Source organism: Curcuma longa, chromosome 12 (assembly GCF_044706935.1).
Source record: "Curcuma longa cultivar G26 ecotype Majalengka, Jawa Barat chromosome 12, ITB_CL_G26_1.1, whole genome shotgun sequence".
In the NCBI taxonomy this organism is placed as follows: domain Eukaryota; kingdom Viridiplantae; phylum Streptophyta; class Magnoliopsida; order Zingiberales; family Zingiberaceae; genus Curcuma; species Curcuma longa.
Genome location: NC_133872.1, coordinates 10,738,623 through 10,756,954, shown reverse-complemented (window position 1 = coordinate 10,756,954; position 18,332 = coordinate 10,738,623). Strand labels below are relative to the sequence as shown.

At 37.0% G+C, this 18,332-nt stretch overlaps 1 protein-coding gene across 1 annotated transcript; it reads left to right on the top strand.

Moving 5' to 3' along the window:
• The first annotated feature begins 10,491 nt into the window (after nucleotides 1–10,491).
• Nucleotides 10,492–11,432, top strand: LOC141842888 (glucan endo-1,3-beta-glucosidase 3-like). Its single transcript, XM_074730868.1, has 2 exons — nucleotides 10,492–10,552; nucleotides 10,630–11,432. The coding sequence occupies exons 1-2, from the start codon at nucleotides 10,492–10,494 to the stop codon at nucleotides 11,430–11,432; spliced, it is 864 nt and encodes a 287-aa protein (XP_074586969.1).
• The last annotated feature ends 6,900 nt before the right edge of the window (nucleotides 11,433–18,332 follow it).

The window sequence follows — 18,332 nt, the reverse complement described above, 5'->3', positions numbered from 1 at the left end:
AAGTTTTGCAACGAAAAACATATTCGTTGCCGATTTGGCGACGAATTTCTTATTCGTCGCCGATTTGGCGACGAATTTCTTATTCGTCGCCGATTTGGCGACGAATTTCTTATTCGTCGCCAAATTGGCGATGCTTTTAAAAGCATGATTCAAGGGAGTGATTCAGAAATTTTTGACTAGCTTTGGATCGAAATTTCACTAACAAAATAATCAAAAGAAACACTCACATTTATCAGATTTCTTTAAGAATGTAGGAATTAAGTTCTTACATGATATAAACAGATATGGTGGATACTATCGGCCTCCACATGTACTAATGGAGTCAAGAGTTGTCACAAACTGTAAGTCAAAATCAAATAGGTCAAACCTACTTTAGTTGGAGTCAAGCCCGATCAAAAGTGAGCCTGAGTTAAATCGAGCTCACTCAGCCAGTTGAGCCCAAGAAACTTAGACCCCAAGTGAGTCAAATCAACCCCCAACTTGGGTCAAACTCACTTCCGAATTAACTTCGACTCTACAATCTGCTCCTCATCAAGGGCTTCGTTGACATCCTAATTCTCACCAATGGCTACTAGTCCTCCGGTCTCTCTGCTGTCTAGGATGCTTCCACCATCAAGAACACGCTGTCCGTTAGGGCCTCCAACCCCCCTTTTTCTTCACATTTGTTGCTAATGTTAAAAAACCTCGAAATGTTTCAATGTTAGCAATTTTATTTAGTGGATATTCTATTAGTTACTTGCATTTTAGTTAGTCTGGTCTGAGTTCAAAAATTAAGCTTTCAAATAAGCCTTGTCGAACATTTTTTTATGAAAGTTCTCAATAAGATTATCAGGCACATATATCCTTTCTCTTCTGTCTTTGACAAAGGTGTTAGTACATTATTTATTTACCATTTTGCTTTAATAGTGTCTTCTCGAAGTTATTCATCCTTTGACGTGATCTTAAAGGGAAGTCTATAAAATTCTTTTGAGCAAATCATAATAAAATTATTTTTAGGTGTTTAAGAGGATAATTAAGTGGCTCTCATCACTATGAAGAATCACTAAACGAACTTGACAAAGCTTTGAGGGATATGATCACAAGTGATAATTCCTCACATTGATACGTTTATGAAATACGTAATTCTATAATTTCTACAAAATTATAGAATTATTATTTCTATAATTCTATATTCGTTAGTTGCAAGGTATATTAATATAATAATTTTCAAATGCAAGGTATGATTACTTTGTAACGTAAGCGATCTAGTATTTTTTTTCATGAATAAAATGGTCTTTTATTTAAAAAATATTTTATTTATAATTTTTCATATTAACAAACTAAATACACTTTTTAGTTTTCATTTCTAAAAAATAGAAAATAGTTTATCATATCAAACACATTTTCTGTTTTATAAAAACTATCAAAAAAGTTACTTGTCACAATAGACTCCCGTCACAAATTTATGATGGGAATCTGCACCGTTCGATTTTAAAATTAAGATTAAATTCAGACCATAGATTGAATGGGTGATTACGATGATCTAAATTTAATCTTCTATTTTAAAATTGAACGGTCTAGATTTTCGTAAAAAATCTGCAACGTATTATTATTTTATATTACGTTGTTATTAATCGACTTCAGTTCTCACACACTGCCGCAACTCAAAGAAAGAGGACCTCGTCTGCTCGTCGTTCTGCTAACAGAAAGAGAAAGACGACGCGCGAGTTCACTCCACCGGAAAAGCACCAAGATCAGATCGACGACGCGCGTTCTCCATGACGACGACCTCGTCGCTCGACCACTGGCGGGGCGTCTTCCGGGACTCGGACATCTTCCACGTCATCCGAGAAGCCATACGCGTCGCTGCCTCCGATCATCCGGACGAGCTCATGAGCCGGCGGGATAAGATTGCACAGATGCTCTTCGCCGAACCTCACCGCCGCGTCGAGAAGGCCGACGAGGGCTGCGGAAACGCCGTCAAAGCGATCGAGGATAAGGAGGACTCTGGCCGTGGCAATGGAGAACAGAAACCTGCAGAGCCTGCTGTCGTCGCTGTTGACGACGATGAAGAAAAAACAGATAATGAGATGAGGCGAGAAACCTGGAAGATAGTGTCAGTTTCAAAAACTGGCAAGATTCGTCTTAAAAGATTTCTCCACGATCAAACGAAGCCATCGGATCATCCACATAGATCATCCATAGAGCATCAACCTGCAGAGATTGCTCCATCCACAGATAATAAACCTGCTGTTGCTCAACTAGATGTAAGTTTAGCCGTTAAGTTTCTGAATTAATCGATTGTATTTTAATTTCTTTTTTGTTTTAACAATTCAAATATGTTGATATAAATATCAGGATGCATCGCTTCGATCGAAGCTGGAAATGTCAAAGCGCAAGCTTCGCGAAGGCTACCAACAAACTGAAAACGGTTTGTTCGATTCATTATATTATTTATTCTGTGCGAGTTTTGAGTATTTAATTTGAAATATATATAATTATTAATGTTTATGCAGCGAAAAGGCAACGAAGGATACAAGTAATTCAACCTCGAGCAGAGATACCCAAGGATTGCAATAAAAAACCTCCCCTGTTTAAGAACTTGGGAACTTGGCTGCGATAGTTCATTCTATCGTTCAAGCTGTCTGCTACAGGAACTTCTGAAATAGGCAAGCTGCTTCAAGAGCTAGTTCCAGTCGAGTCGTTTGTCAGTTGGGTCTCGAGTGGTAGAATTATTAGATTGAGTCGAATCTTATGGTCTATATTATCTCGTTGTGGAACCGACGATACTCTGGATTGTTTGCGATGAGCAAAATTAATTACTTTTGTTTTGTTGGATTGATGTGTACAAGAATCATCCACCATTTGCAGCAAACTAATTAGCTATTTGGTTTATGTTTCTTTAAGAACATGTATACCTTTTTTTTTTTTTTACTGCAGTGTTAGATTTAAATCACGATTTACGATTTAATGATTTGACGATTTTAAAATATCAATCGTTTACTTTAACTAATTTCGAAATCATTTAAGATTTACGTTTGGAAACTACTGCTTATGTCATGATTCATGAGTTTAAAATTATTATTATTATTATATTTTAAAAATATTTAAAAATTATAAAATTATATATATATATATATATATATATATATATATATATATATATATATATATATATATATATATATAGAAATTTGATCACCTGCGCTCCGTTATCCTGCGCTCCCCGTGCGCGACGCAATCAACACCGTCCGTTTCTCCGATCGACGCACAGTGTTTCTCCTCGGACGTTTGCTCCTTCACCGCAGCTGTTCACCGGCGTCCGGCCATCTCCGGCCACCGGACCGGCACCGATGGATGCGCAACTCACCGGCGCCGGGTCCGGTGGTCGGATTCCGGCCAAATTCGGCCTGAATCCGGCCGAATTTCGGCCGGAATCGGCCAACAGCTACTGTTGGCCGATTCCGGCCGAAATCGGCCGGATTCCGACCGAATCACGGCCGGAGACCGGCCGCGGTCGACGCGCCCGGCGCCGGCGCGTCGACCGCGGCCGGTCTCCGGCCGTGATTCGGCCGGAATCCGGCCGATTTCCGCTGAAATCGGCCAACAGCCGTTCTGTCGCGTTTCTGGCCGGATTCCGGCCGGATTCCGGCCACAATCCGGCCGGAATCCGGCCCCGGCCGGAGCGCCAGCGAGATGGCTTTCCAACGCATCCGGTCCGGCGGCCGTCGGTGACCGGACGGCGGCGCGACGGCGGTGGAAACGGCGGTGGGTCGGAGCGGTGCGCAGGTGTCGCGTACGGTGGTTCGCGCAGGAGATCAGGACTCTATATATATATATATATATATATATATATATATATATATATATATATATATATATAGAGGTGTTCTGCTGGGCGACATTCGGTGGGCGTCTCGTGGGCGACATCGACGTGGCTTCCATGTGGCTGGGATCGACCGCGCTCGCGTGGAAAGAAAACCCTCGTCTCCGTGCGGCGGCTTCCTCCAAACCCGATTCTCCTTCCTCCAAGCCCTAACGCGATTTCTTTCTCCAAGCCGCCCGCGATCCCCTGCCCTAACCCACCGCCGCCACTGCTCGCAGTTCCTTCCTCCGCGTTTCTCTTCGCCGCCGCCCTCCACTGCTCGGCATTCTCCCCTCGCTCGAGTTCTCCTCCTCCACGGCTCGTGACCTTTCCTCCAAACCCTAACCCGCCCTCCACTGCTGATTGGTTTCTGTTTTCTCGATTTTCTTTTGGTTTGTTTTTCTCCTCTACCGAAAGTCTGTTTTGTTGCGATTTCGCGCTGAATGTGTGCTTCTTTGATGAAAAAGAAGGAAAATTTTCGTAGCCACTGTCGCCGTCCCCATCTCGTCGCCGCCGTCGGCGTCCCCATCTCGTCCGCGCATCAGCTACAAGCGCTGAGCTTTGAGGTTGAGCAGAGCACCATTAAATTTCAGAGTTTAATGGTGCGCGCGAGACACGCCACGGAGACGCTGCTCTTGGTGCACGGGAGGACATAACTTGTACTCTGGGGTTTGTTGTTCCAGCCACTAAGACGTTGAACAGGGGGATATCAGAGTTTGTGGTGATGGCAGCAGACACAGAACCACTCGAGATCCTCTTCCATCTCCCTTTGCTCGCGGAGGACTAGGTGTACCTTTGCTATTACTAGTTTATCACCTTGCTTCATACTCTGATTAGTAATATTTGAGGCCTAATTATTAATTATCTGTCCATTTAGAAATTTGAAGCAAGATAATTTGACGATATTGTCTTCGGTTTTACTATCCGATTCACTATTTTGTTGAGATTATACATCTATGGATGAAGAAATAAGGGTAGGGCATTTGGTTTGAAGTGTATTATGAATATGCTTTTAAACTAATAAAGATACAGCATAATTCCTCTAATAATTAAACCAGCAGTACATTATCTGTACATGTTCGATTGGCTTAAATGTGATGTTCGAATTTGCTTTCGTCATTACATTTAAGGATAATATGGGGTGTGCTTTCGATGTGCAACATTCTGGTTTTAATCTGTTGTCTCACGTGTTTATTCACTTGGCTGAGTTATTATTTAGTACCGTGTAATTCATTCTGACAATTTTTGTTTATGAACCTTCTACCTAGATTAATCGTTCATTGTTGTGATACCAGAATGTGCCATATGTCTTTGTTCCTTCCAAACAAGCTCTTGGGCGAGCTTGTGGAGTTACAAGACCTGTGATTGCTTGTAACGCCCGCCCTTACGTGGGCCCTACAGTACAGTTCTACTTTTCATTTCATTACATTCATTCAACTATCATATACGAACAACTAAAACTTTACTTTGCAGCGGAAACATTAACACTATTTACACACAGAGTTCATATATGATAACAGAATAATAAAACTAGGTTGCATGGCAATTCTAGATTATAAAGTTTTACTGGTCGTTACTAAGACATGAAAATTTAAAACATGGTTTAGACATAATAATTAGATGTCCAGGACTTGGTCAAGTCACCACCACACACATCTTCTCAGCCCTGTCCTGCTGCTTCCCATTTCTTAGTACCTGTTAACTGGATCTGCAATATAAGGAAAGTATCTATAAGCATAAAGCTTAGTAAGTTCCTTTCCTACTCACAAAATCCATCGTTACATAAAACATAACTTTAAAACATACAAGCATGTCAACATTTCCTAAACAGGCATAATCAGTCATTGGACATTTACATCATATTCATGAACCATAGTAATCATTTTGCCTTTTTGAAAAATATTATCTTAATAGGTAAATATAATAATCATCATCATCATTATTCAGGATCCCTAGCTGGGTACCAAAGCGCGCTCCCTAATAGTCACTGGGGTAGCGAGCCGCCAGCCTAAAAGGGTTTTACCAGGCCCAACACCTTGGAATTGGTCACCTGTGGTCTCACTAGGCCCAAAACCTTGGTATTGGTCACCTGGATTTCTTTAACGACAACCTTGGAAGTCGGGTACCAGCCATACATTAAAGTAAAATAATGATATACATGCTTCCTTTTCATTTTCATCATGAATGTTCCTTTCATTTCATTATCATAACATAATGAACATTCATGCATCTTTCTTATTTCATTTCATATAGCATGCTATATCATATCTCACGTGAATGTTCCTTAACCTTTTACTTTCATACATGGTGAACATCCACGTGGCAATTCATACATACGTCTGACATAAGGTATTATAAAATCCTCTGTCTAGCAACATTAACCCTAACTCCTTAGAACTAGAGTCTTCTTAAGGTTCTTAACACAAATTGTTATCATTCGTTACATTCAACAGGTCAATTAAGCTCTAATTTAGGTTCTGATGGATTTTCTGCACATGGTAGCATAGAATTAAGCTTCATAAACTTTAACCCAACTCTAAACCGACTTAATCTATCTCTGTAATCGATCCGTAGATCGATCTAGACTTTAATCGATCAGAAAAATCGATTATGTTCCTTCTGTTCGTCACAGTAGCTTCTGTAATCGATCAACCGATCGATTACAGGAGTTTAATCGATCAGAAGATCGATTTCCTCATTCGGCGTTCACAGTAGGCTTGGTAATCGATCAACCGATCGATTACAGCCTCGTAATCGATCAGCCGATCGATTACCGACCCTTAATCGATCGGTGGATCGATCAAAACTCGCGGATTTCGTTCCTCTTTAAAGCGTGTAATCGATCGACCGATCGATTACACTCTCTGGTAATCGACCAACGGGTCGATTACCATTGTTCTGTTCTTAAACCTATTAACACAGATAGCGTATCACGATTTAAAACCTAACTTACCAGCATGACAACAACGTTAGGTCTAACCGGGTTGTTTAACATTTAACTTAGCAACATATTTGATTTAACAACCTCTAGATCCAACCTCCTTAGAGTTCGTTTAACATGAACGTATGAACATGCTTACAACTGTAGGAAAGTTCAGATAACACGAACATCATTCATAAAATGTGGGAATTCGATCACCTAAACCGTCGTCAAACTTCAATAGAAGAGAATGCAAGTATTCATGTGCCTTAGAATCATAACGATGCATCATTGCAGCAGCAGTTGTGGCAGGTGAGTTGAACAATGATCCATTTTTCCGCTGATATTTCATAGATTCCTTCAAGTCATGTGCATTCCCTAATCCTTCGACAACATAAGCTATGTAGGTTTCTCTTGTGTTGCAACTTCCTTGTTCTCTTACATGTTACAAACAAGTCTAGGCGGCTAGGTGAGGGCGGGCGGAGAGGAGCGGAGAGGAACGGAGAGGGCGTGGAGAAGAAAGGGCGGCTAGGCGAGTGCGGTCGGGGGAACCTCGTGGGCAAAGAGGAGCGGAGACGAACAGGTAGGGCGTGGAGAGGAACTGAGAGGGCGTCTAGGCGAGCGCGATCAGGGAAACCTCGCGAGTGGAGAAAAGTGGAAGGGAAACCTCGTGTAAAAGCGACAGCAGCAGGAACTCGCGCGCGTAGGCGGCCCGGTCGGGGGAACCCGCATAATAGCGGCAGGAACAAGAGCGGGTTCGTGAGAAAAAAAAAATTATTAATTAATCTTTTTTAACAGCTTTTTTTTTATTGTGTACATCTACGCGCGCTATTAATGATATTTTTTAATCCCTTTTAACAGCGTATAATTTTTGCACGCTACAAAAAATAGTATTCGCAGCACACTATTATTTGTGCGTTGTTAATTTTAAAATATGACATATTATCCGCAACGCACTTATTAGGTACACCGTAAAAAATATTATTAATAGTACATTATAATTGTGCACCGTTAATGACGTATTGTGAAAAGTCAAATTTGTTGTAGTGAAAGTATTAAAAAAGAGAACAAAAAGTAGAGGCTTTCCAAGAATGATCACTGATAGATCATAAGCCCTGTAATATAAGATGAGGGCTATCATTGTAATTATCATTCTTTATATTTACTTTATATTTTATCATTGTAAGTTACATCATAACTATTTTTAAAATTTTACATTGCAATTGTAATACAATTTCTCAATGCAATTATTTTAATTGTTTTTCATCACAATCTTAATAAATTTTGTGTGGCAACTAATTTTTTATCATTCCAATTTAATTCATCCTATAATCCTTTACTAACTGAATTTTAGTTATTATTTTGGTATTAATTAATTAATTTGTTGCAATTCTAATTTTCATTTTTAATTATTTTTAACCATACAACTTTTGACAAATATATTATTCAGTTTGCATTTCTTTTAATCTTTCTTGCAACATTTCACACACATTCATTTGAAACTAATAATTATTTTAAATGGTTGTAATTTTAAAAAATAAATTTTCTATTTATTCCCACATCATCCTCCCCTTTCTTGGTCAATCATTTTAATATATACAAAATATATTTTTAAAAATAAATTGTCTATTTTATTTTAAGTGGTTTTAATCATTTTAATAGCGGTTATTAGAGGTAGAAAATCTTAATGATACTTTATGTTGTTGTGAGGAGATCACCTTGTGCAATGGTCTTGTCCCACCAAATGACTGAAGGCTGGCGAGCCGACAATTTAATTTACCTTTTTGCCCATCAAATAAATATCACATTTTCCTTGGAATAATCATGGCTAAATTTAAACTGAACGCAAGACTTGTCAAAATTTCCAAATAATTTATAATAAATATATACCATAGAAATTTAATGGATAAGATATAGACCAACTAATTAATTAATCAGTACAAAACTATCTACTGTTTGTTTTGTTTTTCAACCACGTGTTGCTATTCTATTCCAGTCAAGAGGCAGCACGTGTTCTTTTCCTCCGATTTTGCTCCTTGACTTTGCATCGCTGAAACACCGACCACGACAATTAATCAAAGCATCCACGCGGAAAATATGAAGCACAGGGGAATTAATTAATTAATGATTATCCAATTAAATGTCAAATCAATCTACTTACTCGTGTTCCACACGGTACCTACGTTGACGGCAAACGTCTCAACTTTATTTGAACTTAAACCAAATGAATGTTCCAAGGACCACAAGTATGGCAATTTATCAAAAGACGTATGTAAAATTTCAAGATTCTCAAAACAATACTAAGATTTCATTTTTTCTAAAAGACATACGTAATTTTAATTTTACTCTTTTATTTTTTTTCCTCTCTACTCGTTTCTCTTCCTTTACACCCACGTAATATTTTTTCTCTTACTTTCTTCTATTCCTTTGAAATTAAATTAAACTAAACTAATTTAAATATGATTTAAATTTTAATAAATAATCTTCTAAATTTATTTTATGTAAAGAGGATTTGTCCTTACCTATTTTTCCTTTCAAAAAAAATCACTCCACTCTATGTGGGCTTACCTTGCCAAATTTTGATCTTTCAGATTCGTCTAGAGTTCCTATTCAATCTTAATCCCTTGACCCCCAACCATATTCAACTTGATCTCTGATACTCTCCGACTCTATCAAGTCTCTCTCGCCTAGTATTTTTGATCTGCTAAGACTTACCTTGCTTAATATGGTCCAAGTGACTCACAAGATGTCACGTCCCCAGAGACACGTATTCGAAAAATTTTGACAGTATCTTCTCTGTAACAATTCAACTTTCCCTGAGTACATATTAACATACAGGCCCACACTGTCTCTCATCAATACAACATATATGTATATAACTACTATCTGCACAAATAAAAGCCCACACGGCCGCATCTACACATCACAACGAAAATCTCAAAGCACCTCGATAGCGCTCACAACAAAATCAAACAACAAACTCAACCACAAATCCAAAACATGTACACCACGAGACTAACATAACAAAACTGCGCAAATACAAATAAAAACTCCATAAACCACACAAAGAAAATAATCCAACAACAAACAGAGGGAAATCAACTCCTACTGTGAGATGGAGGACAGTCCGGCAGAACTCCAAGCTTCAATATCCTTATCTGCTACCTTAGGAGACAAAAAAATCCTAAGGTCTGAGTGGTGAGTATAAAATACTCAGTGGGTACTAGAATGGAAGTGCACAACATATATATCTAAGAAATCAACTGGATATACAGTTTCCATACGATAAATAATCTACATATCAGGTAATAGGAATCATGCAAATGCAATCCATGCATGTATGCTATGTTTATAATATAAAAGCTAATTAAATTTTTAAAACTATTTTAACAGCACATGTATATATATATTTAGAATTTTATATCTAAAAAAATAGATATAAAATTGAAATTCCCTAATTGAGGGTCGATTAACATTTTTAATAAGTTCAAGGACCAAAATGAAATTTCCCTAATTGCATGCTGATGTTGCCACTTAAGAGTGCACTTCGTCTTCTTCCTTCGCTCTGCTCACTCTGCTCTCTCCGTCGCTTTCTCCATCCCTAATCCTTGCAATCTGAGGAAGAAATCAAACTACACTAGTGGTGAGTTCTCCTCATTCTTCGAATCTGCTATTTTTTCTTCCTTTATCTAGATTATTCATCTCATTTCATGCTTTGTTTCAGGTCATGGAGCTTCTTCCATTTTGTTCCATCTTGTTGTTCTCCTTCCTCGCCTCCTCTGTTTCCGGTACGACGAGAAAAATCACCTTTTTCTGAGCTCGAAATTAGCTTTCTTTCGTTCAATGGCAATTTATTTGGTTGCAGAAGCCGGAAACGTCGGTGTCAACTACGGCAGGGTGGCCAACAACCTGCCTCCGACGACCAAAGTGGTGGAGCTACTGAAATCCAACGGCATTGGTCACGTCAAGCTATACGACGCTGACCCGTCCGTCCTACGCGCCCTCGTCGGCTCCGGCATCAAGGTGGTAGTCACCGTGCCCAACGAGCTCCTCGCCTCCGTCGCCGCCCGTCTGGGCTTCGCTCTGCAATGGGTGCAGCGCAACGTCGCCGCCTACTACCCCTCCACCCAGATCCACTCCATCGCCGTCGGGAATGAGGTTTTCGTCTTCCCCCGCAACATCACCAACTTCCTCGTCCCGACGATGCAGAATGTCCACACCGCGCTCGCCCACCTCCATCTCGACGCCGACGTCAAGATCTCGTCCCCCATCACCCTCATGGTGCTCCAAAACTCCTACCCCTCCTCCTCCGACAGCTTCCGGCCGGAGCTAGTAGAGACGGTGATCTGGCCGATGCTAGAGTTTCTGCGACAGATCGGCTCGTATCTCATGATCAATGCCTACCCTTTCTTCTCCTACGAAGCGAATTCCGATGTCATTTCCCTTGATTACGCCCTGTTCCGTCCTAATTCCAGAGTCGTCGACGCCGGTAACGGACTCAAGTATTACAGCCTCTTCGACGCCCAAATCGACGCGGTGTTCGCGGCGATGTCGGCGCTCAAGTACGACGACATCAAGATCGTGGCGTCAGAGACGGGGTGGCCGTCGAAGGGCGACACTAAGGAGAACGCCGCCGCGTACAATGGAAACCTAATCCGGCGACCGTGAGGTGGGAGCCCAGCATTGGATGCGAACCTCTATGCTTCCAAGGAAAGGAAGAAGACAAAGAGGAGGTGGAGGTGAGAGCAGCAGGAGGCGACAGGAAGAGCGAAGGGGAAAGACAGTCATTTATCAAGGAAAATATTTTCAAGAAAAGGAAAAGGTAGCAGGAGGTGGAGGGTTCATCTAATTCAAATCTAATTAACAAAAATATATTAATTAATAATAAATTAATTAATTCAAAATTAATAAAAATAATTTGATTAATTCAAATAATAGTCAACTTAATCTAAACTTTGATCGAGTCGAGCAAGACTTTGATCAAGTCGACATAAATATCAATCAGATCAATCAAAACTTTGATATGATTAATCAAAATATTAATTTGATAAATAATTCAAAATTAACTAATCTAAATTTTATTAAAAATAATTAAGTTAATACTTTTTTTAAATTAGAAAAATAATTTTCAAAATTAGAAAAAACAATTTTTAAAATCAAAGAATTTCAAAAATCATGATTTGAATTTAAAAATAAGGTTTCAACCTTTAAAAATAAGAATTCAAATTTTAAGTTTTCAACTTCCAAAAATAAGAATTTTAAAAATTCAGAAAAGAAGTTTTCAAATTTAAAAAAAGTAATATGAATTTTAAAAATGTGAAAAATCAATTTTCAACTTTTAAAAATAAGAAAAATTCAAGTTTGCAATTTAAAAATAAGGTTTCAACCTTTAAAAATAAGAATTCAAATTTTAAGTTTTCAACTTCCAAAAATAAGTATTTTAAAAATTCAGAAAAGAAGTTTTCAAATTTAAAAAATAATAATCTGAATTTTAAAAATGTGAAAAATCAATGTTCAACTTTTAAAAATAAGAAAAATTCAAGTTTGCAATTTAAAAATAAAAATATCGGATTTAAATTTAAAAAATTATAAAAATCAGTTTTCAAAAATTGTAAGTTCTAAAAATAAAATTTTAAAGGTTCAAAATTCAAAAGATAAGGTTTTAAACTAAAAAAACAAGTTTTAGAAAATTTTAAAAACAAACCAATATTTTACAAAATAAAATTAATAAATTAGAAAAGATCATTTATAATTTATCTAAAAATCAAAAGTTAGACTTGGGTTACAAGTCTAAGTCAAAGTCTAACCAACAATTTAAAATTCATAAACAAAGTTATTATTAAGTACCACTTAATTATGAAATAATTAATAAAATTATAATTAGATAATAAAATTTTAATAATTAAAATATATTAAAGTGGATTAACACATTCGAAGTTAATATAAAATATATCAAATCAAAATTTTAATATAGACACCAATATCTTAAGTGTTTGATTGATTTACTTGCTTGAATTGTCATTCTCATGCATATTTTATTTAATTGCAATATAACATGCTTCAATGATGCTCTATCCATGCTGTTAAAGTGTATCTTAGAATAGATAGATAGGGCAAATATAAGACAAAGGGGTTAGATATTGATTAATGATATCGAGGAGGATTGAGATGATAGTAGGCTAAGGAAGCTCTGTTGATGCATGTCTAGACTGAATCTTGAGCATTCTACTTGGTGCAATCGACTTTGTGGATCTAGTTGAAGTTATCTCAGTCTAATCTGGGCTAGTTAGACCAAGATTTAGTATTAAATCCTTTGGGTTGAATGTTTTGAAAAAACTTTATCTTAGACATGTGATTACTTTAATGATGTCCATTGTGTCTTACTACAGTCTGAAAGCTTATTTTAAAAACACTAGTTTGACGAACCCAAAATTAAGTTTGAATCTAACACAAGATCAAATTTTCTTAGATAAATAATTTGATTTAATAAAATTAAAATTGAAAACCTATCTCACAAAACATTAAATCTACCGTGTATTTTGTATACTAAGACACATAGAGCGGGTGAGATATTAAGAAATTTAAATTAAATTTTTTAAAAAAATATTTTGAAAAATCTATAGGAATATTTTGTTTTCAAAATAGTGATTCTACATGATGATGTTGAATGATATTTCATGTTTGATTGCATGTACTGTATATATATTTTTGAAAATTTATACATCCTTAAAACATTGATTAATCAACAATTAGATTCTAAATCCTTATGTCAACCTAATTTCCTAAACCCCTAGATACATAGATATGTCTCCATTGTGGTTAATAAGGATGTTCTAAGGGGGTATCATGTTAAGAGGGAGGCTCTCTTGAAAGACCAAGTTTTAAATAAGTTTTCTAAAATTATTAAAACTATTGTCAAAATAACTTTGAAAATGATTTTGAAAAGATGTTTCCAAAATATATGTTTTCTTTTATTTCAAAACCATTTTGAAAACAATTATGAAAAGATAATTTCAACATATATATATATTTAAAAAAAATATATTTCAAAATATCTTTCTCTTTCAAAATCTTCAAAGCTACACTCAAATTTCAAAAATATCTATCTTTTTGAAAAAAAATACTCTAGAAAATTTCTTTTTTCAAAAGAATTTGAAAATATTCTTCAAAAATCTCGCCTTATAAAATTTTCAATTTTTTTAAAAATACTTGTCCAATTCATTTTGAAAATGATACTTGTGAAAACATTTTTTTAATTTTCAAAATGACTTTGCAAAAAAGGGTCTTTCAAGAAGGGTAAAGATTAGTTTTTGACTAAGGAAAAACTCTATTGTTAGTGCATTAGCTAAGGGAGACCTTAGGAGTTTAAGTCTTTTTTGATGTATACCAAAGGGGGAGAAAAGAATGTTAACTCAAATTCTCTAATTTGGCATAAGACCTAGGTTAAATAGTTTAACTTAACTTAAACATATTGTCACACATCAAAAAAGACTTTTTGATCTATGCCTCTAGGGTTTTGATGGTTTGATTTGACTAATATGTTTAAAAAGAATTTGATCAAGGGTGACTAGATGACTTGATTACGGGTGATCAAGTTGAGTGTAGAGTTAAGATTGACTTGAGTAAGAAGTCCAAGTAGGACAAGATACCTGAAAGTGAGTGAGAAGTCTAGAAGGAGTGAACTCCAAATAAGAAAAAAATTCTGGTGGAGTAAACCCTAAGTAGTGGAAGTCCTAGTTGGGAACCAAACAGTAGAAGTCCTGATTGGGAACTAGGTAATGAAAGTCCTAGCAGGGTTAAACATGAGAAGATCTAGTTGGCAACTAGGCAAACCTAGTTGAGAACTAAGTTAAGTCTAAGGTGGGTAAGTTGGGAGCTGAACACTTGACAAAGAGAGAAGACTTGAAGGAGTGAACTCCAAGCAAGTGAACCTAGTAGGTTAAGCAAACCAAGTACTAGATTCTTGCATGTTTTGCAAGAAACAATAGTCTGATGAAGGCTTAGGTGGAACCAGTTGAGAACTGGTCCGGGTCATCGGACTCATGGTTTGGTCGCCTGAAAGGAAGTTCAACGTGATCGAGTTCGCACAAGTTGGTCCGTGGATATGTTTTGATCAAGCTCCAAGCGACCGGAGGGAGTCCAACCGACTAGAGAGTCAAAACTTAGTTCAAAGAGGATCGAGTTTACGACGGAGTCAATAGAGGTCCAGTCGACCATAGGAGAGTCCAGTCGACCGGAGGAGTGTTGATCTAGCAGTATAAAAAGGAACCCGAGGCAACCTCTTCTGATCACCTACAATTAATATCTTTCATTTTTGTGATCGTAAGTACTCCAAATTATGCTCGTGGGATCCGGAAAGCACCAGGACGAGTATTGCGACACTCAAGGCTTCAGATCAGAACCTACGAGTTTTGTTTATTTATTTTTTTGTTATTATATTGTATATTCTTTTTTCATATTTGTGATTGGACTTACAATTTTGTAAGAGATTTCTCCGCCTCTGAAAAGTTTTCGGAAAGGAAAAAATAATAGTGTTCATGTTTGAGACCTAGGTGGAGTAGGGACCCTGGGGGATTACCGAACCATGTTAAAATTCTTGTGTCTTCTTTTGGTATTGTTCAGTTTTTATTTATGCTATGCTACTATCTTTGATAGAAAAAAAACAACGAAAATTCGATTACGCTATTTACCCCCCTCTAACATCGAAAGAATCCTACACAAACCCTGAATCCATCAAATTGTAAATTCATGATTTTAGATTCACCAGTTGATTACTTACATATTCCAAACATTTCAAGGTTGAATCTATGTCATGCCAAGATACCCCATGTCTCCAAAACTTTCATATCTGCTTTACAACTCGATCATGACTTACGGTGATGTTATCCTTGTCTAGTATTCAATTGACACTACAAGAAAAACAATCATAGACATCGGTGGAAAACCGATGTCTATGAGAAAATCGACCGATGTCTATGAAGGCGATGTAAAAGGTCTGACATTTTAGACATCGGTTTTTAACCGATGTAATATAACTCAACGACATCAGTTTGTAACCGATGTAGTACCGATGTAGTATCACTCAAAGACATCGGTTATGCAACGGTATAAAACCGATGTAATATCTGTTTAACATCAATTTTAACAACGATTTTCGACCGATGTAATATCACTTAACGACAACGCTTCCAAACCGATGTCATTGAATTTAAAATTGTTGTAATAACACTTATTTTTTTAATGTTGTTTGTAAATTATGATCGAGCAAGAGTACAAAAATATTATAAATTCACCCAACAAATCACAAATAGCAAAGCACCGATATATTTAATCACCTCAATATTTACAAATAACCAAAAGTAACTAACACAAATATTATTCTTCTTACAATATATTACACATTCCCTCAGCGTTTTCATCCCCAGAAGGATCACCTTCAGCCCCATCGTCCTCTTCCTGGTCTTCGCCATCTTGTTCATCATCATCCTCTTTGTCCTCATCTGAATCACCATCATCCTTGTTCTCTGTCACAACTTCATTCTTGCTCTTTCGAAGTAGCCTAGCTTCAAAGAAACGAAACTAAGATTATTCACTGGTACCATATCATTGAAGTGTGCCTACAACCAAGAAATAATGAACAGAAAAGTCAGTAAATTATGTAAAATATCAATAAAAATACTTAAAATGTTCACTTGGACTATGCTTGCTGAGTTTTATCACAGATCTATCCATGTATTCATACAACCACAGACAAGTATGACTACAGCAGTACAGAAGAAATGAGGTGCAACCTGCATTCATAGAGAAAAACATACTCTGATGATGATGTATCAATACCTAAACAAAATAACTACTGATATTAAGACTTCCTCTTGACCAGCAACAAATCTTGCCAGTAAATCCACATAACGAACAGAGAAACATTAATGAGAATAATGACTAACCTACTGCAATATAAAATATGAGCTAATAATTACAAGTACCTACAGCTTACTGTGTCTGAAAAACAAACCATACATGTTATTTCAAGGTTTAATGAAAGGCATTTCATAGTGCATTAATGACCTGATGGTAACTTGGATTTTGAGATATTCAAATCTGCCTGTTTTGACCGGAGCTTTTGCATATCCTTTTCCACTTGTTGCATATCCTTCCCTTAATGATGGAACATGCCCTAGAAAATTTCAAGCATTGTTAATAGAGGTTACAGAAGAGGATATTATATATACAAAAATCTACTCCAAAGATAGTCGAATGTCACTGAGTAGTCAGAGTAATAGAAATGAAATAAAACTAGTATTTCTATTCTCCCGCATATAACTAGATATCACAAATGTATATATACCTCAGTGGATTTCAAATCAACTGTGGTGATGGGCTCAGCACCCTGACTTGTCATCCCAACAGAATCTGACATTGGATCAGCAAACACTTGGATTCAACAACTCAAGACAACTAAAAGAGGGAAAAGAAAAAGAAACTTAATTATCCTCACCTCAGAAAGAGTTGAAGGCAAGAAAAAATTCAATAAGACAACTCTATATTAACTAAACCAAAAGCAAAAGGAAACAAGGTAGACAGAAGGAGACAAACTGACTAGAATAAATGAAACTATGTAGGAGGAAAAAATGGAAAAGTAAAACAAGGATGTATTTGTTCTTCACTGTCAGCACTACTCAATTCATGCAAATTTTTCAATTCATTTTCAGTTCACTAACAAAAGTGAGGAAGAAATTGAGACTGGACTGAAAATTGGATTAATAACCAAGAGTCACCTTCAATTCAACCTCACCAAAACTAACCTGCAGAAAATTGCCTGTATATGATATCTGCATAATAGCAAAGAGAAACACGAGATAAACAAGATAAGCAAAAGCATTTAGATAGAGGAAAACATAAGATGCACATATGCTACTGTGAAAAAAAAAACAATTAACAAAATTACCGAGCAGCTCGCGAAACGCAACAGATATGCTCCACTAGAAAATAAAAAAAATATAGATGTGATCAGAGAAACCCTAGCAAATTTTTTTAGAAATGGAGAGAAACACAAGAGATCTCATGTTTTAAGAGTTGAGCGTGCGATCCTCCTTCTGCCGCTGTTTGGCTTCCCCTCACCAAAGCCTCTTCTGCTTCAGCGCCTGCAAAATCGAAGAATTGGGGCAGGAGAGCGAAGAACCTCCCACGGTGCCTCCGTGGTGGAAGCCTTACCCGCCGACGTCCAACAAGTCTAAGGATTCCGGAACCGACCAGGAAACAGGAAAGCACCACGCACTTGTCCACACCCCATCGTCGGCGCCGCACCAAGCTTTCACGGGTTTGGGAAGGGGGGTAGGGCAGGGGATCGAGCGCTATGTCGCTATCTGAAGGAGGGAGGGCTGGATTTAATTTCAAGTTTGCCATCGTATTTGAAAAGGGAATTTAGAACAATTAATCTGAGCAAATATAAGTAATTAAGAGAAAACACTCCATCTAACGTTTAATTCTTCGATGATATTTATTTATTTAATATAATATAAAAATATTAATATAATATGTAATGGATTTTATATTTTTTGATATATATTA

What these genes read in the sequence shown, in the direction of transcription:
- LOC141842888 (XM_074730868.1), top strand. Translation starts at nt 10,492, where the DNA reads ATGGAGCTTCTTCCATTTTGTTCCATCTTGTTGTTCTCCTTCCTCGCC. An exon ending in CCTCGCCTCCTCTGTTTCCG is followed by an intron (nt 10,553 to 10,629) that starts GTACGACGAGAA and finishes ATTTGGTTGCAG; the next exon opens with AAGCCGGAAACGTCGGTGTC.